This window comes from Phalaenopsis equestris, unplaced genomic scaffold, assembly GCF_001263595.1.
Source record: "Phalaenopsis equestris unplaced genomic scaffold, ASM126359v1 Scaffold000095, whole genome shotgun sequence".
In the NCBI taxonomy this organism is placed as follows: domain Eukaryota; kingdom Viridiplantae; phylum Streptophyta; class Magnoliopsida; order Asparagales; family Orchidaceae; genus Phalaenopsis; species Phalaenopsis equestris.
This window is the reverse complement of record NW_018164537.1, coordinates 108891-129601: the sequence shown is the minus strand read 5'-3', so window position 1 is coordinate 129601 and position 20711 is coordinate 108891. Positions and strand designations below refer to the sequence as shown.

Sequence of the window (20711 nt, the reverse complement as noted above, 5' to 3'; positions counted from 1 at the left end):
CCATACACATGAGATTATAAAGTTGTTCCATAAAGACTTGGCAATTTTTCATTAAACATAATATAGTATTATAGTAGAACATAATATAAGATATATAAATAAATTGAAAATATGTATGCTTTATTAACATAAATAATTCAAGATTCAAAAGTCAAAATTTGTTCCATCAGTGACAAAAGTAAAGGGATAAGGCAAACATATCAGAAGTCCCAGTACTAAAACTGCAACACCAATTCCAACATATTTTCCCTCCGGTTCTGTGATTTCCTCATGAAGAGGAGCAATTGGACCTCTTTGCAAGAAAAATACTAGAACTGCCCAATAAAATGCCACGTCACTAAATAGCGAAGATACTCCGAGCAGTGCAAGAGTGACACCACTTAATCGAGCACCAACCTACAATAGTTGTTAAAATACGAGAAACTCAAGTTAGCTCAAGTGTCGTTCGGCTTTTAGTTCGTTAAACAAGCGAGCTGAAAGTTTTGCTTCTGTTCTACTTGTTAACTTACTAAGTTAAACACACAGCATTTCATCAACATGTCTACTTGAAAGTTATACATATATTTATGCACTTATATAGATACAAACAAATGTGTATATAAACATTAATCAAGTTTTTATCGAGCCAGGTAAAAGTAAAAGTACAAGGTGTTATTCACAAGATTATAAAAATGGGGCTTCATACATTGTTTTTTTACATTTATATCACCCAAATATTTCATATTACATAAAAAATACCACTGTTTTAACTTTTACAAAGTGAAATACACATTTATGCATAGGTAATGTAAAAATTGAACTTTAGGTGTTAGATATGTAAATACATAAGAATTGAGCGGCAATACTTGTAAATCTTCCTATAAAAGTTTACTATAATTCGACCTAACTATCGTGCCAAATATAATTCGGAAAATTACTAAATCTGTAAACAAGTTCTTAGATCCAAGATGTGATAATATGCACAAAGTAAATTACCTTTCTTCCCCAGAGAGCAAATGATATACGACCACCATCAAGTTCTCCTGTAGGAATCATGTTTATACCATTAATGAGAAGGCCAGCCCAAGACCACAGAACAAGTGGGTTCACCGATATAGGAGTTCCCTCTCTCAGAGCATCTCCAAGAACAAGCTTTGCTGCAAGCATGAATAGTTATCCAACAGACAGCGATGTGCCATATTTATAGGAAATGGAAAATGGCTTATTTATGCAAAATTATAAGAAAAAAATATTGCAAAAATATTTGATGTGAAGAAGAAGATGAACTCTTATATTTGTTAGAAATTTTCAAAAAATTATGTAGGTTAGAGGTTAAATAATTGTAATAGGTAGTTTTGAGTTAAATTGGACATTAGGTAGTTAATATATGAATTATGAATTGTTTGCACACAAAAAATTGCGCTTGTAAATGAATCAAAAATGAAGAAAAGAAAAGGCCTGTGAGCCAAAGGACAGCTTCGAACAAAAATATCTTTGTAAACATAAGATTGATTGAGGACTTAGAAATCATATACTCACCAATACCTCCAGCGAGAAATGACTCGTGAAAAACAGCAGGATCAACAATGATCCCAATGCCATCAGCAGGAGGCAAGATCAAACCCAATAGAAAAAACACAAGCCCCAATAAAAATCCAGCCAATGGTCCAGCGGCGGCCAGCTTGAGTAGATCCACGCGGTTGGCCACAATACTAAGAATCCTTGTGATTGCCCCAAAGGACCCTATCTGCAGCAAATTGATTTACCTTTCAATCAGAGGGCAAAAGAGCACAATAGAAAAACAAGTCACATAAACTAATTTTTTGGAGTAAAAAAAATGGAAATTTACATGCGTAGCGCACAAGTATTATTTATTTGCATATCTCACACTTAAACTTTCATCTTTATATTCATAGCGCTCTGGTGCTTTAAACCTATGTATGAAAATGAGTATATATATATATATATAAAAAGTCATTATATGATAAACTGAAGTGCATGGGAATAAACTTACCTGCCAGCTAGGGATAAAAAATGGTATACCAAGCTTGACTCCAACATCTCTTGCCAACAAAATATGACCAGCTTCATGGGAGCCTAAAATAAGAGCAGTAACAATAGCTCCAGGAAGGCCGTCTTTCAACAAGTCAAGATTGTTAAAGATTGACCTAAGGAATAGTATAATATTAGTAACCGGCGATTTCTGATTGTGCTCTCCAAAAAAGAGGTTTAGGAAAAATTATCTAAGAAGTGATGCGTCTAGCAAAAAAGTTATTTGAAGGATTTGGCATGGTGAGTCAACATATTTCTATGAAACAAACAAAAAGAATTTGAAGGGTTGAAGCACTCGAATCTAATAACAAACCGATTTATGCAAGTTGTCATGAAATTCCATTTTCATGCTAAAAGTAACAAAAGCAAATAGTTTCCTCTAATAGTTCAATGTCATAACTTCAAAACATTCATCATAATCCACCCTACTACTATACTTTATATAGCAAAATTCAGAAATCAACTTTGACACAATTAACTACTGAAATGAAAAAAAAAAAGAGCTTACTAATACAAAAGATTATTAATACTGTACTTAACTCAAAACAACATTAGGAAAGCAAATGTTATTACTGAAAGCAAATAGGTGATTACAACTAAACACACTTAAAAGGGAAATACAACAACAGACACAAGCAAACACCATTAAAGTGTATCCTAAGGGTGGTGGAGGTTGGCTGGGTGGATCAGAATGGCAAGCGGGTGTGGTGGCAACAAAGGAATACTAGTAGCAGCAAGGGAGGTGAAAAAATGCAGAGAAAACATATATGGCTGCTGTTCTGAGTGGTGGCAGGCGGAACAACAAGAAGGCAATGTTCCCCGGTTGCCATGGGCGGCTGCAGCAAGTTGGGAGCACTAGCACAACAGGAATGAGGTTGTTTGGGTGGACACACACCATCCGAAGGCCAAGACACAGTTGAAGCCCCACCTAGAACCCTAGGATGCAACCCACGAAGGAAAGAAGAGATGTCAGCAGCTGTCTCGATACAAAACACATAAAAAAATTGCCCTAAAACACGAAAACATACATATAGATCTAGGGTAAATAGGAGTGGATCCCACTATCAATAGGAGGGAAATTCATGGAAAGGAAAGGTCAATCAACCCTCCTAGACCAGTTCAAGCCGCAATTTCCCATGGCGGTTCGTGATACTGTAGCAGGGATTGCAGGAACATCTTAGCAGGGATCGTAGGAACAGTCTCCCAGGATTGGGAGAGCTTCAATCTCATATGTCAAAACTTCTGGATCGTCGTATTATAGTGTCAGATCAGTCATGTTGAAAGTAGTGAGAACGTTGTAATCAGTCGATAAGTTAATCTTGTTGGCGTCGATATTCCAAAGCACATCCCGATAGAATAAGTATTCATCTTCTTTTAGCACAAGCAGAATTAGAATTGTATGTGGATGGGTATCATTACGAATCAAGTCTCAACTCATTAAATCTGTAATTGGTTTCTTCCACTCATATTTTATTCCAGTTCACCCACAAGTTTTCATGTTTCATATTCAAATCATTTTGCAAGTTTAAATATTTCACATTTAAGTTATTTGTAAGTTCACATAAATTTGAAGCTGCGGAAGCAGTTATACCTTAATACGAATACAGTGCCAAAACAAAAAACTGTGGAAGTTGTTAACAACTTAACTTAATTAATTATACTTCTTTTTCTTTTTCTTTTTTTTTAAATTTATTTTAAGGATCAACAGTGTAAAGCTATAGAATTGAATTTTTTTTCAACAAACGACGTTCTCATTAGAGAACATCAGGTTCGTAGGCAAAAAATTAAGAAACAAAATTAATTTTTTTATGAACGAGGTTTCTAAAATTTCTCAACATAAAAAGTATTCCATGCTTTCATGGTTAGGTTTCCCAAATAATATGTAGAAACGTAAGGTTTCCTACATGAACAATGCAACAACTAAGGAATAAACTTTTATGACAACGACATAAGGTAGGGATCATAAAAGTGGATTACCATGAAAATATCATCAAAACCTAATTAGAGTTGTCCAAAAGCAAACTCCTTTGCTCTTCCTTTAGGGGGTTGGCTAGGAGAAGAATATGTGGCTTTTGTTATAATTTAGGTTAAACAAATACTAAATTAGCCAAAGTGTTCGGCAACAAAGTTGTAAGTAATCGTTCATGAAGAAAAAGAGTGTTAAATCACTTGATTCAAATCAAAAATAAAGTAGATATGCTTAGAATGCCAAGGTTGTCGCAAGAACAACTGGTGATAGTTCTTAGAAGAGAAGGAATACGCTAATAGAATCACAATTTTTCTTAGTTGTTTATTTTAGAGTTTTTTGAGCGTATAGTAAAACATAAAATCAAGGATATTTAATTTGCAGGTGCTTGGTTTGACAATTTGTTGAGGGTTTCTGTTGCCTTTAGATTTCACTCGATCAAGATAAAATTTGATTATATTACATGTTGAATAAAGCATTCACGTTCTCCTTCCATTGTGCGGCAGTTCTACATTACAAACTTGCGCAACATTTCCATATTGTGACCCCATGCCAAAGTGAGCTCGCATAAGCGATGCCTCCATGACAACAACGATAACATGTATCTGTGATGCCTTGTGCAATACCTTTGATTTGCCAATATTTGCAAACGGGACTAACCCCACCAAAGACCCACAAGCCACCTAACCCTTACCCCTTGGGTCCAATGTAATAACCAATAAAACCACTACAATTGAACTAAACTAGGCCAAGCTCTTTATTACAATCAAATCCGAACTTGATTTGAGTATTTAGAATTGTGTTAAAGCTCATTTCATTTAAGATCATGGTTGATTGAGCCCGGCACGAGTTTGATTCAAATTAGGATTATTGAGCCCGCTAAAGAGTAACTTGTTTGATAAAATAAATAAACCTTAATCAAGCTTTATACAAGAAGCTTATTTGAAAAAATAATAGGCCTATCAAATCAAACTTGTTGAGCCTAAAAAAATATTTAAACAATACAGTTCATGATTAAGCTTTAATTGTGCTTGCTTATGATCTTTAAACAATACTATTCATGGTCATAAATAAATCAAGCAACAAATTGTTTAAGTTTGTTTAATAATAACTAATTATTTACAAAAATGGCTAAGCTTGTTTAATTAGTTAATCAAACTATCATGAATGAGTTGTTATTAAGCTAAACCATGAGTAATTAGTCGAAAGATCTGTTCATTTGCAGCTATATCCACTGACCATTCCGATCAAATCAAACCTGTTGAGCCTAGAAAAAATATTTAAATAATATAGTTCATGATCAAGCTTTAATTGAGCTTGTTTATGAGCTTTAAACAATGCTAGTCATGCATACATAAATCAAGCTTATTTGCTTATTTAAAAAAATGTCTAAGCTTGTTCAATTAGTTAATCAAACTGTCATGAATTAGCTCTAATCGAGTTGAGCCATGAGTAAATTGTCAAAAACTTAGTTCATTTGCGGCCCTATCCACTAACCATAATGTCATTGCACTAGAAACAAATAATAGAGTTTGCTTTATAATGAACCAAGCAAAGAGTAATCTCCAAAATTAATTCTACAACCAAGCAAACACCAAAATGCATTGAATCTATTTATATTATATTTAGAATACAATTAAATTCTAAATACTTATAACTCTAAATCCTAAGCCCTTAAATATTCTAGTATACAATATAATAGTCATGGTTATGCTTCCTGGAAATGATTTTATGCGTTCATATCTCCCATGATAATTGACCATGCGTCCTAGGGGTCATTTAAGAATATAACATTGAAAAAGGGAACTTTTGAACTCAAGCCTTAAGGTTGATTAGTTCTAACGATTATCACTGGCATGTGTGAAGGGGAATCTTCTTTTGCAGTAGTTTGAAGTAACAATGTCATACAAAGTGTCTGCTTCAATTCGGGATGCCATGCTTTCTTCAAATTCTGTGATTTCTAGATTTCAGGTTCAGTGTATAGCTTCTATTCCATCATTATGATAGTGCAACACTTACCAATGACAAATATGACTAAACAAAAAAATTCTCATGCATTGCATTAGCATATAAAATAGAGCAGAAAAGCATAAATCAATAAAACAAAAAATGAACAGAAAATCATGTACAGTTTGAAATTATTATCATAAAGCTGCAATAACTCAGTCATGACAAAATGATGCAGAAACAATCAATGTTAAAATGAAAAAGTGAGAGCTTTTTTGACTAATATTACAGAAGCATGGGACAAATATTCACCTCCAGTTCCCTTTATGATATGACAATCACCCCCATATACCACCCTACCCCAACCTAAAGCAGGAAAACTAAAAAAGAAGAAATGCGTAATTTCATCTCTCCAGAAATAAAAGATGCGTGGAGAAACTCCTTACAACAAATTTGACTGTAGTGCAGGTACATTTCGGAGAAGTAACGTAAAAATAGTGACCAATCCAAAAGCACTGGCAGCAAACCATTCAGGGACAGCTGCAAATGACATACAAGCATTTAAAGAAAAGTGAGTAGAATCTAAAGTAAAATCTATGACAATACCAATTCTATTCAGGAGGAAAAAAGAGAGTACTCGCAATCTGCTAATTGCAGCTTGCAACAAAAAATAATAGGACAGAACATGAATGCTGATAATATAATCAGGAGAGAGGTAGCTAAGTGTAAATTCACATTACCAGTTGCCTCAGTTTGGAAAGCTTGTTTAGGTGCCACAACTGCAACTGGTTTATCATCCTCCGGATCAATAAGAAGGAAAAACTTATATTGATCCTCAAATCTATCCTGTGATTACAAAATGGCATTAAACACAATGGATATACTAGTTAAAAAAGAATATTAACAATGAAAAAAAAGATGGGGAGGTTAGGGCTCAAGCATAACTTCTCCAAAGAGACGTGAACATCTCCCTTCGAAAAAGTTCATAAAATTAATTTAGAAAAAGAACATAGAGCATATCACCTGCATTCTCTTTGTTATCTTCTCATAACTTTTAGCAGCCTGTCCTCTTAGATTGCCTCGAAACAAAACTCCGCCCTGCTAAGTAAAATGGCATGCAAGGAGCTTAGAGTAAACATTAGAAGCAATACAATGTCAGGAACTCCTAAGCATGAGCTTGAAGCACATTTTTCTTTCGTAATTGTGTGTTTAACTGGCAAAAAGGTTTGATTAAATCGACCATGGAAATTTTTATATCAACTTATCATAAAAAGGAACACCTTGGAAAATCTTTGTTTCCACAAATGCAATAACAAAAGTGAGGAAGATCTAAGTTGAAAATTTCAAGAGCAAATTGGAGGAATTTTAGCTTACAAAAAAAAAGTTTGCAACCATGAAAGATTAGTATAATAGTTCGTGATCATTTAGGTGTTATGTGACCATGGATGGTAAGTGCAATGAGCCTGATCAAACCTTATTGAGGTTGTCACAGGGAAGAATGGCTCAATAAGACTCGATTTTTACAAACACTCATCCCGACAAGTACTCATTAGGATCAAGCGGATGGAGAATTGGTCTCACCAAATCATCACAAACAAACTCTTACGTTTCAATTCATCAAATATTCATTGATATCAAATGAAAACAAGAAAGCGAACATTAACAATTCTTAAATAAAATATAAAGTTTATAAAAAAATACTTTAAATATTAAGTAATATATCCCTCAAAATTCTACTATAATCCTCTAATATTGTACGTTCAAAAGCTATATAGAAGGACACATCACTTAAATAACGGTCCACCTACTCCTTATCCCTCCCTGAAAACCACTCAATGAAATAAACAACGCTAAAATAAGATTCAAATACAAAAAAAAAAGAGTAACTTGCATGTTGGTTGGTGAGCAATATGAGTAATAAAAATAATAATAATAAATAAACAATAAATAATATTTAAAAGTGCATAAAACATAATTAAAAGGTGTATGAAACAGTGGTTAGAAAAAATAAAATTACTACATACAATTCATTTATTTGTTATATTATGCAATATCATATGTGCATTTATTTACATGCAATTTTCATTCTTATTTTTAATTCTCTTTATCTTAAGAATATTACAATATTCACATAGCCCTTAACATATTTCATTTTTTGGGTTGACATCCCGATCATTGGCCGTAATAACAACTGATAAAGGTCGGTCATCCCAACGTATCATTGAGCCCTTAATATCAATTAATATGCTTCAACCTTAATACTAAGAGTCAAGAATTCAAGCAATTCTTTTTCCAAGGCTCATCTCATCTAAATATGTTTAGGTCAACACTATACTTGTCTATTTATCATAACAAACATGATATTCCATAAATTAATTTTATCTATTATAATTATAGTTATATGCATTTATTATTTAACTTGAATATGTTTGCAACAATCACTGCTAACATGCACAAGAAATATAATGTGACAAATAATTATCAATATTTGCAAATATATTTCATCTCTATAAATATGTTGTAAAGTTGTAAGTAACAAATAATTGTTTGCATGAATTTTACTTTATTAGTAGATTTCAGGTTGGTTGGTTGAAGTGGAGGAATTCATCAGGCATATTGTGTAATAGAAAAGTATCGCTTATACTTAAAGGATAATTTTATAAGATGGTGTTGAGACCTATAATGCTTAATGGCGTAGAATGTTGGCCTTTAAAAGAGAAGCATGTAACAAAGTTAAGTGTTGCGGAGATGAGAATGCTTAGTTGGATGAGTGGCTTGACAATTAGAGATAAAATGCGAAACGAATCTATATGTGAAAGAGTTAGTGCAGCTCCAGTTGGAGGAAAGATTAGAGAGAGTAATCTTAAATAATTTGATCACATTAACCGTCGACCATCTGATGATCCGGTTAGGAAAGTGGATGTTTTAGATTCAACTTATGTTAAGAAAGGAAGAAGTAGATCTAAAAAAGTGTTGGGAATGTTGTATAAAAAATAATCTTAATTTATTAGAATTAAATGAAAATATAACACTCAACAAGACAAAATGGAGAAAAAGTATTCACGTAGTCGACCCCATTTAGTGGTGTAAAAGCTTGTTGTTGTTGTTATCTTTTCTCCTCTTGAATTTAATTTATCAATGATATTAAATATGCATAGTATGCAATAAGCTAAAAATGCAAATGCATAACAAATAAATTTACCTATAAATACTAGCAAACATTAATCCCATAAAAATTGTTCCTTATTCTAGCAAATTTGTATATCTCACCTTAATTACCAAGCTAACCTCATGATAAGACTCCCTTAGGCTCACTTAACTTATCTCTTAAGTATTAGCAGCCTATAAAATCATGATGTTCTTTTTAAATTAATAATCAGTTTAGCATAAACATACTTCAAATTTGATACACACACACACACATACAATATATCTATGTATGTATGTATGTATGTATGTAAAGATATATATATATATATATATATATATATAAAAATTATTTTTATGTTTTAAATTAAGCCTTAAGTTACTTTTTTGGGCATTTTACCCTTATTAAAATTTCATCATTAAAATTTATGAATAGCCATTCAAACAAGCAGAAAAAATTATCTAATTTCTTATTCATTTCCCCAAGTTGCCTCTTTAGCTAACTTGTGTTTCCACTTTATTTTAATAAATGGAATTTAGTTATTCCTCAATTTCTTGACATCAAATTTTAGAATTATTTCAAGTTCCTAGTGTAAGACAAATCTCAATGCACTTCAATTTATTCACATGGGATCCTTTCGTCAATTTTAGTAACTTAATTTCTTATCATTGAAATATGAAAAATATTATGGATCTCTAACATATCCATAGGTAGAGTTAACATGTAAGCCACTTTGTCAATCTCAATAATTTCAAATGGTCATATGAATATGAGAACTTAACTTATTTCTCTGGACAAATATACACTATCCTCCATCAGTCTCCAAAATGCAAAATCACCAAACTCGAACTCTACAATTTTATAACTTCGATCATAATATTTTGTTGATGATTTTGAGAAGCTTTCAATTTATCATTGATTAATATGGTTCTCTATAGCCTTATCTTATCTTTGATTAATCTAATTTTATGTAGATTTATCGATTAATTCTGAACTCAACAATTGTCTTTCTCCTACTTCAACCCAGCTTAAAGTTATTTTGATACTAGATTGATAGTTCTTATTGTATAACAACTCGATCATTGGAATGTAGTCCTCTCAGCTGCTTCCAAAAAACTAAAACATATAAACTTCATAAATCTTCTGATATATGAACTATTTTTTATTGTACATCAGTTTGTGGATGAAATAATGCAATAACATGTAACTGCATATCCATAAACTAGAAGTAAATCTTCAGCTTGTCTGAAATAATCACCTTTAAAATAATATGCAATATGATAATTTTTTTAATATATAATACGGCCAATTTATCAACTAACTTAGTTTACTTAATTGACGAGAAGTGAGCTGATTTAGCTAAATTGTCAACGATCACCAAAATGCTATCGTGTTCCTGCATAAATCCTTTAATAATATTAATTGTAAATATTTTTCTTTTTCATTCCAGTATAGACAAGGACATAATAATTCACTAATCTCTAAAACTCGACCTTTCCTTTTTGATATGCTTTACACTTTAATTCATACTTGGCAACATCTTATTCTATATCTGACTACCAGAACATCAATCTTAAATCTTTGTATAATTCAGTCTTGCCTGGGTGAATGGTGTAACTTGAATGATGAACTTCCTGGAAAATTTCTTATCTCAATTTTGAATTATTAGGAATCCACAATTGTAACTTATTTTTTATAACACCATTTTCATCTACAACAATATATTGCCTTTTTATTGCATTTGATTAACCAATATCTAATATTAATTGTTAACCTTTTGTGATCTTTAATTTTTTCTTGTTACCGTTGACTGCAATATCATCAAACGCAAATACCCACTATTATCAGATCCTTTGATCTTAAACTAAAAAGCATTCCTCTCTTTAATTAATTATAGCATTTGAGTAACAATTTATTTTGCACTATTTGTGGACTTGCGATTTAAAATATCGACTATCACGTTCGCTCTGCTAGGACAATACATATATCAAGATCACAGCCTTTCATAAGCTCAAGCAATCTTCTCTAACTTCAATTTGATCTTTTTTGTAAGAAGATGCATTTCAAGCTCTGATGATCACTAAGAATGTCATCCTTCAATTCATAAAATAGTATCTCTGGATCTTAGGAGAAAAAATAATGCCTACCCATTTGATTGAGTATCAGATAGTTCCTTTCCTGAGATTTCAACTATCTAGATGCATATGCAATTATTATTCAATTCTACATCAAAACACATCTCAGTCCTCTTGAAAATGCATCACTAGAAATCTAGAATCCTTCTAATCCTGATGAGATAGCTAACACAAGTGCAATTGTCAGATATTTTTTTAATTCTTGAAAAATGTGTTCCCATTTTTCGGTTCATTCAATCTTGGCATTTCTTCTCATCAATTGTGGTACATGTGTATGTGCGTATCTACGTATGTGCGTGCGTGCATGCGAAAAAATTCTTATATTGACATGTTTATAATGACATAAACAATTAGGGTGACAAAAAAACGAGCTCTTATGAAGATAAAAGAGGTCCTCATTTTGTAGTCTTTAGGATGGGCTTCCAACCCTATTATATGTGATGTGGGTCTAACATAGTTTACTATTTATGACCATTAATAAACATATAAGTCGATGAATTGTATAGTCGTTGAATAAAATAAAATATTTCATTAAAAAATAAATGAATAAGCAAATGAACATAATGAAATGAATAGCCGTTTATGTTAATATCTATAAACTTGACTAATGTAGTGTATATTATGATTGTACATTGAATGTCTCTTTTAAATTTCCTTCAGCAATTCTAACATATTATCATGCTATTTGTTATTCAAGAAAGACGATGTTATAATTATCACAAGTAATGTCCAAAGCTAGTTTATGTTTATATTAATTTTTCATATCGATATAATGATTAACATACATTCCATGAATATTTGAATTAGGTTTTATAATTGCTTATCATATTGAGCTTTTAAGGTCACTAGATATTACTCTGGATGTTATCTCAAGTAGAGATAAAGACTAGTTTAAGCTAGAATGTGAAACATGAATTAAATTAACTAACTTATATTTTGATGTATAATTTTGGTTTAAGATTTAATAAACTAATCGGTACCCATCATTATTTTGCCTTACAATGACTAGGAGTGGTCGTTGTAGGGAATGCAAAATTAAGATCATGGTGAAGGCCTGCAATATTATTTCATTGGATAACTACCAAGTCATGGGAATTGACGACTCTATCTGTGTTATGTATGATCACACTAAAGTGTTTAAAAATTTTCTTAGTATTTATACACATGTTTAATGATATTTTTGGGCATATTATTTTTATTTGGTATTTTTCATGTGTTAAAGTGCGTAAATTGGGGTATGTTTGGGAGGCATTGAAATATTTTCATTTTTATTTGATCTTTTTTTAAAATTATTTTCTCAATTTATTGATTTTTGCATTTTTCAAGTACTCCCAATACTTTTCTAGCACTCTTTCTTTTAACTTTCCTTGAAATTATGAAGGCTTTTTACAAATTTTCGGAAGTAGACGGACGGTCCTACGAATATCTCAATTTCATCAAAACTACTAAATCATGGAATATAAGGTGATACTTAACGCCATAAATAATTGCCAATGTAGCAAAGTTTTGAATTTAAATTCAAATTAACTATCCCATGATGAATATATTATTAAATACAAATATGAGAGATGATGCAATTTAAATTTTGAAATACTACTTTAATTAATTTTCAACATTATATATTAAATTAAATTTTAATTTTAACTAAACTTATTCATATTATTTGACCTTTAATCATTTTAACTCAAGTCAAAGCCAAACAAACAATTTGATTTTTTAGTCAGTCTTTTTTTATAGCTAAAAATAATATAACTGCATATAAAATAGAATGGAAAAAATCACTGGTACCGTAAAATAATTTAATATCCTAATTCAACCTGAAATGCATTCACCAAGCATTGTCCAAATTATTATCATTTAATTATCCAATTTGATAATCTCAAATTACATTAGCTTTCGCCTAGCTTCATTCCTTCGTAGTCCTCTGGCATTTGTTCTGTTCCAATTCCCCTAACCGCCCAAAAGCTTAAACCATCCCTATGTATTTTCAACTATCAAACCCGGCACACGGTATACCCCAGAACCTTTGCAACTTTAGCTGTCACTACACAATTTTTTTTTTAACTTTCTTAGTTGTGCAAGACCTAGCTGGTGTAATACATTTTTTAATGGCTTAATAAGAATTTTGGTTCAATTATATGGGAAGACTTTGAGTTTTCACTAGAAAACATGAAGTAGTAATATGTGATATACAGATCTTGTTGATGCTCTGACTGAGAAATTTTCATACCTCATAAGGTTCTTGGTTTGTCACAAAAAAAGTGTCAAAACCAAAAACTTGATCTTTCAAAATATCAATCGTGGCTTTGGAAATACGAATGGATTCTCTAATATTCTGCAACAGTTACCAAAGTAAATCAGATGACCTACACAAAAAGAGAATCTAATTGTATCAGTTCCTGCATGAGAACATAGCAGCATTCACCTTCATTCCAGGTAAAGGAGAACCACTAGCAACATCCATGTCATCATCCTTATCCTATAAAATATTCAATCAACATTATTTCAACTAAAAAAGTGCACACATCTACTACTTTAAGAGATGTAGTTTGGCACAGCTAAAAATCATGATCACGTATTGAGATTTAAGACTACCTGGATGTCAACTTCACCAGCAAAGTTCCCACCAATGTTATTAATTGAGTCCTTGAAATCCAGCAACGCCATCGAATCCGGCTCATGTTTTTCCTAAGAAAAGGAGATGAATACCTTACAAAAAAAAAGAAAAAAGAACAATGAATTACTAATTCTGAAGGACACGTTAAAATATAAAGTTTTTATCACAATTTTTTTCCCTTTGAAAATATAAAGTTTTTATCACACTTTTTTTCCTTTTGGGAAAAACAATAAAAGGCATGTGATTTTCAAGCGATACGTAGAATAATGTATGTTTTTTTTCTCAAAAGAAGACAACCCAAAAGAAAAACCGAAGTTATACTTGATTTGAACAAAGTTGAAAAAATAGAAAACGTGGCTGGGAAACTGTCATGAAACTTGGATCTAAATGATAAGTGGATTCGAAAGTACATCAAGAACAAGAGTATCACAAAACAATAAGCTAAACGACAAGAAATTTACGGAGTCGCCCGTGGATTCAAAATTAAGATCCCCACTGTTTTGTTCTTGGCCATCAACCGCAGATGGAGATGTTCCATCCTCAGACAATTCTCTTTCCTGTAAGCAGTTAATATCAGTCAATCAAAGCCCAAATGTCCAGAAATCTTATCCAACATTGGCTGTGAATAATAAGTAGAACAAATGGCTACAAGCTGTACATAATAAATAATGCATGAATTTTAATTTAAAACAAATAATGAAAAAAAGAAACAGAAAGTTAGAGATTTAAGAAAATGCTTCAATAAAATAAATATAGAGATTGCAATGAAGGACAAGAGTTAACTATAACACGGACTAAGTGAAGCATTCAACCGGTTAGGCAGATTGTCATAAATTTATTTGATTTATTTCATGAAACATTCATCTGCATTGGTGAATCTAAAAGTACGCCAGCACAAATATAGTGATTCTTAGTTATCACCAAAGCTACATATCTTTTCTTTCCTTCAATATCCGACTCCATCTTTCTCTCACCCTCTCAAGTTCTCTTCTCATTCTACGAAATTTAAAATACCCTTTCAGTCAAAGAAAACCTAAAGGAATATGTAACTTAGATATACGGATTCTTTCGGCGTCAATGTTTGGAGCTCTAACTGAGATTTGACTAAAGGAAAAAAATAAGGGCTAAAAAAAATAATAAAAATGAAGAGCACTGGCAAGACTGCGATGGATGGCAGGATGAGTGGTGACCTATGTCACCAAAGGGTATGGATAATGTCAATTTGACCTAAAAACTCCTTGCTTGCTAATTCAGTTAGATTTTTCCTTCAACACACCCCACCAACAAACCCAATAATGTTGTTGGGCGAGGGAGGAGGTCACCTAAGAGCTCGAGAACACTGGGTCTGGAAGATGATGCCTTGACACCCTGAGGAGAACCAAGGTTGATCAAAGCCTGCAAGAGCAGTGGCATCAACACCGCTCTTTGTGCCTCAATCATGAAGGAACCGCAATTCAAGGGTTTCACGATTAAACTTGTGTCAAAAACAATTGATTTGGTAGAGCACTTCACTAGCTTCAAAGCCATGAATGCACAACATGTGATATCAGATGATATCATGTGCAACATGCTGCTAACTGCACTAAAAGACACAACGCTGCTTTGGTTCTTCGAGCCACACTAAAAGACACAACGCTGCTTTGGTTCTTCGAGCTTCCAAGTGAAAGAAAGTGATCAATAAATATTTTTAAGATGCAGATCGCTCAACGATCGAGCTCTCAAAAGCTTAAGAAGAGTTGTCAGACACTCCTCAGATACCTCCAAGTGAAGTGTAATCCTTGAGAACCTCTGTTATGCACCACAAAGGTGAAATGTTAGAAATTCATGAATTGGAATGCCTTGTCACCAAAGTAGCACCTATCAAAGGACTAAGAGTTCATAAATTCCACGACTAACCCTCTTTTTTTTAATTGCTTGATTAATTCACTTGCTCGACAAGAGACCCTATTCTGCATCATCCATTTTGAGGGATCACAAGAGTACCCTAACATAAACTATCAAAAATGTTCCGTGCAGCTTCCACCATGAGTGTTAAGTTTTTAGTAATCCCAAATCCTCTTTGCACACCTAATGAGCATAACGAAAATGCTTTGAACCAGAGCTTGCCTAAAGTTTTGACTGCCACAAGAAAGCACAAATACTTCAAATGGCCGTTGAAGCTCTTGGGTTCCACTAGTGAAAGGGATGGTGAGTACTTCCTCTATTAGCAGGACCATGAAAACAACACCAAAAAATGTACACATGTCAAGCATAATATTAGTTAAATAGTGAAGGAAGGTTGCCTGAATAGTTTCTTGACAAAGGAAAAAACAATTAAAAAATATTGGAGCTAGACCCTCTAGGTGATGTACGGCATCTTATAGTCTATAGATTCTAATTCAGCTAAATGATACAATACATGAAGCTAATTCACAACTATAAAAATAATCAGTTAAAAATACCTCTTCTTTTTATATAAGCTTGAAAAAATGAGAACCATGTGACAAATGATAATTTAATGGTTGTCCAAAAAACAATAAATTTCAAGGCACCAAAACCCACATTTGGAATGAAATTCACGCCGCAATTGGGAAATCAATTGTAGCCAATTTAACTAAAATCAATCATGTTTTCAAACCCAATATCGGATTATCTAAAAGAGAGAGAACAAAATAAAATATTAACAAACAAACAAAAATATATAGACCTTACACCAACACAAGGAGATTATCTCAATGGAAAATTGGTACACACCTTCACCACACTCAAAGAACTCAATATCTAATGAGACACAAAAGATAGAAAGAAATTGGAATTGGTTAAGTACACAAAAGATTGAAAGAAAATTAAATTTTAGTAAGCCAAATGTTGAAGTTCATTACATGGCTCATTGCATTATAATTTTCAAATTTTCATACAATGTCAATAATGTCAAAGGAACGATCACAATTCAAAGGCAATAGGTAGTTCACGTGGATAAGACTATAAATAGGTATCCTAAAATCCTATGCATTTCTTAGTTCCCCCACCCAAACAAAAAAAAAAAGAAAAAATCAATGACTCCAAATATCAAGACAGGCACAATGTCATACTTATTGCAATCAGGAACCAGATAGTTAAACAAACAAAATCAGTATCCAACCACAATAACACTAATAGGAGCAAACCAGCATTGGATAATTTGCTCGACCCATGAGCTTCAAAGATCCATAGAAACTAAAGATCTAGTCATAATAAGACTACGAATCTCACGGCATATAATCCATCGCCAAATCAATAGTGAATCAATCACAAACCAAATAAAAAATCAGAACAATAAAAAAAACAACTCGTTCTCTTATGTCAAATCATCACAAACATGTTTATAAAAATAAAACTAAAATAAATTATTAAAAGTGCGACAAAATCGAAAAAATAAATATAAAACTAATGATTAATGTAATAATTTTTTTCACACAAGATTTAAGCTTTTAATAAGTGTAAAATCATAAGACATACATCAATAAGTTAGGCCCTATCACTACAATGGCAGTAGTCACCATAATAATGAGAGGTGCCAACAAAGAGGTGGCTCATTGCACCAATGTGCATTGATTGTGATGAGAAAAACAGTAGTTGAACAATGACATGACAATGTAAGTGTGGGAGGACAATGCACCATCTGTTCATGAATAAGATACAGATACATCGATTGCAAAAGAAAAATTGAATAGCACTAACAGCACTCCAGAGAGTATAAAATAGATAATAATATCACCAAGCAAAATAACAATAATAAAAAAGCTTCCCGAATTAGAAAATAACCTATAAATAGTTCCCATTATAAAATAACCCTAATTAATAATAAAGAAAAGGGAAACAAGGGTCCGTTGAACAAGTGACAGCAAAGAGAAAGAAAACTCGTTGAAAGTACTCTCGGTTCAGTTAGACTGCTCGAGTTGATTCTAGCAATCACAGAATCTAGACAATCATGGCATGCTACAATCGCGGGATTAAATCCTGCTCCCTCTTCACACCAAGCGTGATTTTGCTTATGTTCCCGTGTCCCCTTCATTCGCTCGTGTTCGCGTCTTAGACCCATACAAGCATCAAGAGTCATTCTCCTTGGGTAGGGGGTGGCTTCGCCTTCTTCAATAGAAATTTTTGAAATCGATACATCACCATCAAAGCAATCATTGTCATGTTATGTCTAAACAAACTCCACTACAAAACCTATGCTCACGTCACTTCCGGACAACTCTAAAACAAGTCATTTCAAAGATTATCCTAATAAAATTAAAATAAATAACTATCCTTTTTGGTATAAACGAAGATGAAACTGCACATACACAAGTTTTCTCATGAATTAAGTGTTAATATATAACCTGCTTCTCTCACTCCTCGTATTTGGATGGGCTCATCTGATAAATAAGTCGTCTGGAGGAACAAACCTGGAATGAAATCTATGACATACCGGACCACTGTAAGTGGCATTGCATGAAGAGAAAAACTATCAATCAAGAGATCTGACAACTCCCTCGACAAGGGCTACCTCTTTTCTAGTATTGGCTCCTCGGACCACTATCTTCTAGACAATCAATGCTAGTCCTATTGGAGTCTCTCTCATGAGCTCAATTTGAATCACTAGCATCTCTCTTTTGTCAGTTGAAAACTAATAGTCCTCTCTAATGTCTGCATTCTCTCCTCTGTCACTATTAATTTCTTAAACTGCTCCCTATATAGTGGAAAAATCACCCTCCTATTTGGACAATCAAGCACAATGTGCCCAAAACCATAACAGTTAAAACATTTCTTGAATGGGGCAAATTTTGGAGTACTGATGGTCTCCACTATTCTACACTTTATATGGATTTCCCCTCAAGCGGGTCGGCTTCAGTGCTCTACTAGGTGTAATTTTATTATTTATTTTGGGATTGGACTATGTCTATAAGATGTAGCAGATGTTGTTCTTTCTCCGCATTCAAAGCTAGGATATGTACATGGAGTAGGGATCAATACAATTGCAGCTAGGGCTGTGAATTTAGCTCGAAGATAGTTAATCGCTCGAAAATCGATTTGAATTTTAGCTCGGATCAAGATCGAATCAAATTAAACGAGTTGAGTTGAGTCAAAGCTTTGGATCAAATTTTTATCAAGTCGATTTTGAGCCATACATGGATAGGCTCGAACTAATGCAAAGTAAAATTGAATATAACGAGTCACGAATCAATTTTGAGCCAATTTCGAGCTGGAATGTATCCAAATAACTCAATTTGAGCCAGTTAGTTTTAATTTTGAGCTAGGTCAAGTTGATTCCTAACTGAAACTGATCCAAATAACTCAATTGGTGCCAACATGTTTCGATTTTGAGCCGGATTGAGATAAATTCAATTTTGAGTCGGCTCGACTTAAAATCGAATATAACAAGCCATGAGCCGATTTCGAGTCGCGCTAAATCTATTCGAGTTGATTTGCACCAGCCCCGGCTAGACTCGAAATCGAATAGTTACAGCCCTAGCTGCAGTTGCACCATATTACTAATAAACGATTTCAACCCTATGAAATACATTGCTAATGTGTGCTCCTCTTTTTCTACCAATATATTTCAATATGAGTTAATCAATTTTAGTTATGAACTCCTCCACAGAAAAAATCTCACTGGCGTAGATGGTACAGGTTTATGAATATATTTTATCAGTAATGCGGGATGAATCTTTGAGCTACCTCTCTTTTTTCATTTTGGACCAGGTAGTAATTTTACTTTTCCCTCATACTGGTATATGCACTTCAAATTTGTTTACCACAATGAAGCATTCTTAAACTTGATGGTTGTAAATTGAACTTTTTTATCCTGAGGAAAATTTTTGCACTTAAAAATGTGTTCCACTGTCTGGAGCCACTTAATAAACTCCTACAGATCCTTGCAGCCTTTAAAATCTGATAAATCAACCTTTACTACAAAATCCAGGCTTACAAACACACACATGTATATTGATATTAGATTAAGGTTTTTATTTGGAATTATGAGTTTGGGGCAAAAATAAATAAATCCTTAAAATTTAGGTTTTATCATGCTTTGATACCATATGACATCATTCTAGAGCTTTTAAAGGGTGTTTGGGAAGCGGATGTAGCAAGGAGGCGGTTGCTAAATAGCAAGGATGTGACACTAGAGGAGGTTGACTAAGTTTAGAGCACTATATGAGACGAAATCTAGTGTTGGATGGTAGATTTGGCGCATTTTGTAGCTGTCCGGACTGAAAACAGTAGTCAAACGATGACAACAAATTACAAGTGGCAAGGAGAATCTACCTCCTCCTCCTGAGCAAGATACAGATACACCACTTTAAAAAAGAAAATGATGCGGCACTCCAGAGAGCATAAAACGGAGAATAATATCTCCAAACACAACAACAATAATCAAAAGTCTTCCAAAAGTAGAAAATAAAAACATATAAATAGTTGTATTTGGAGATATTATTTGAATCCTAAAGAAAGGAAAATTATGTCCCAAATTAAGACTCGAGACTTTGAAAATTTCAACTATTCATGAAGGGTGATAGGAGCATTATAGACTATGGAACGGTAGGTTAATTTCATATAGTAGTTAATTGAATAAACAGCCTTCTCCAAAATTACAGTCATGCCTTGATAAACCTTCCAAATAAACAGCAGTTAAACAACAATGAAACATTCCAAAACCATATTGAGTTATTTCCAGTTACAACCTTCTCCAAAGTTACAGCCGTAACTTCAGAAAAATACCAAAGTTACAACAGCAGTTACCTGAATAAACAGCCTTCTCCAAAGTTACAGCCATACCTCAATAAACCTTCCAAATAAACAGCAGTTAAACAACAATGAAACATGTGTATACCATGTTGAGTTATTTCCAGTTACAGGCTTACA

At 32.9% G+C, this 20711-nt stretch overlaps 1 protein-coding gene across 1 annotated transcript in view; it reads right to left on the bottom strand.

The window, feature by feature from the left end:
* Window positions 1–122: 122 nt before the first annotated feature.
* LOC110020388 (probable zinc metalloprotease EGY2, chloroplastic) overlaps window positions 123–20711 on the bottom strand; it is a 23003-nt gene continuing 2414 nt past the window's right edge. Inside the window, exons 3-13 of the mRNA XM_020718475.1 lie at window positions 14306–14401; window positions 13823–13915; window positions 13653–13706; window positions 13458–13562; window positions 6968–7042; window positions 6685–6790; window positions 6391–6484; window positions 1994–2147; window positions 1519–1726; window positions 976–1136; window positions 123–396 (exon numbers count right to left, since the gene is read on the bottom strand). Coding sequence (XP_020574134.1) covers window positions 145–396; window positions 976–1136; window positions 1519–1726; window positions 1994–2147; window positions 6391–6484; window positions 6685–6790; window positions 6968–7042; window positions 13458–13562; window positions 13653–13706; window positions 13823–13915; window positions 14306–14401 — 1398 coding nt within the window. The 3' untranslated portion in view covers window positions 123–144. The remainder of the gene's footprint in view (window positions 397–975; window positions 1137–1518; window positions 1727–1993; window positions 2148–6390; window positions 6485–6684; window positions 6791–6967; window positions 7043–13457; window positions 13563–13652; window positions 13707–13822; window positions 13916–14305; window positions 14402–20711) is intronic.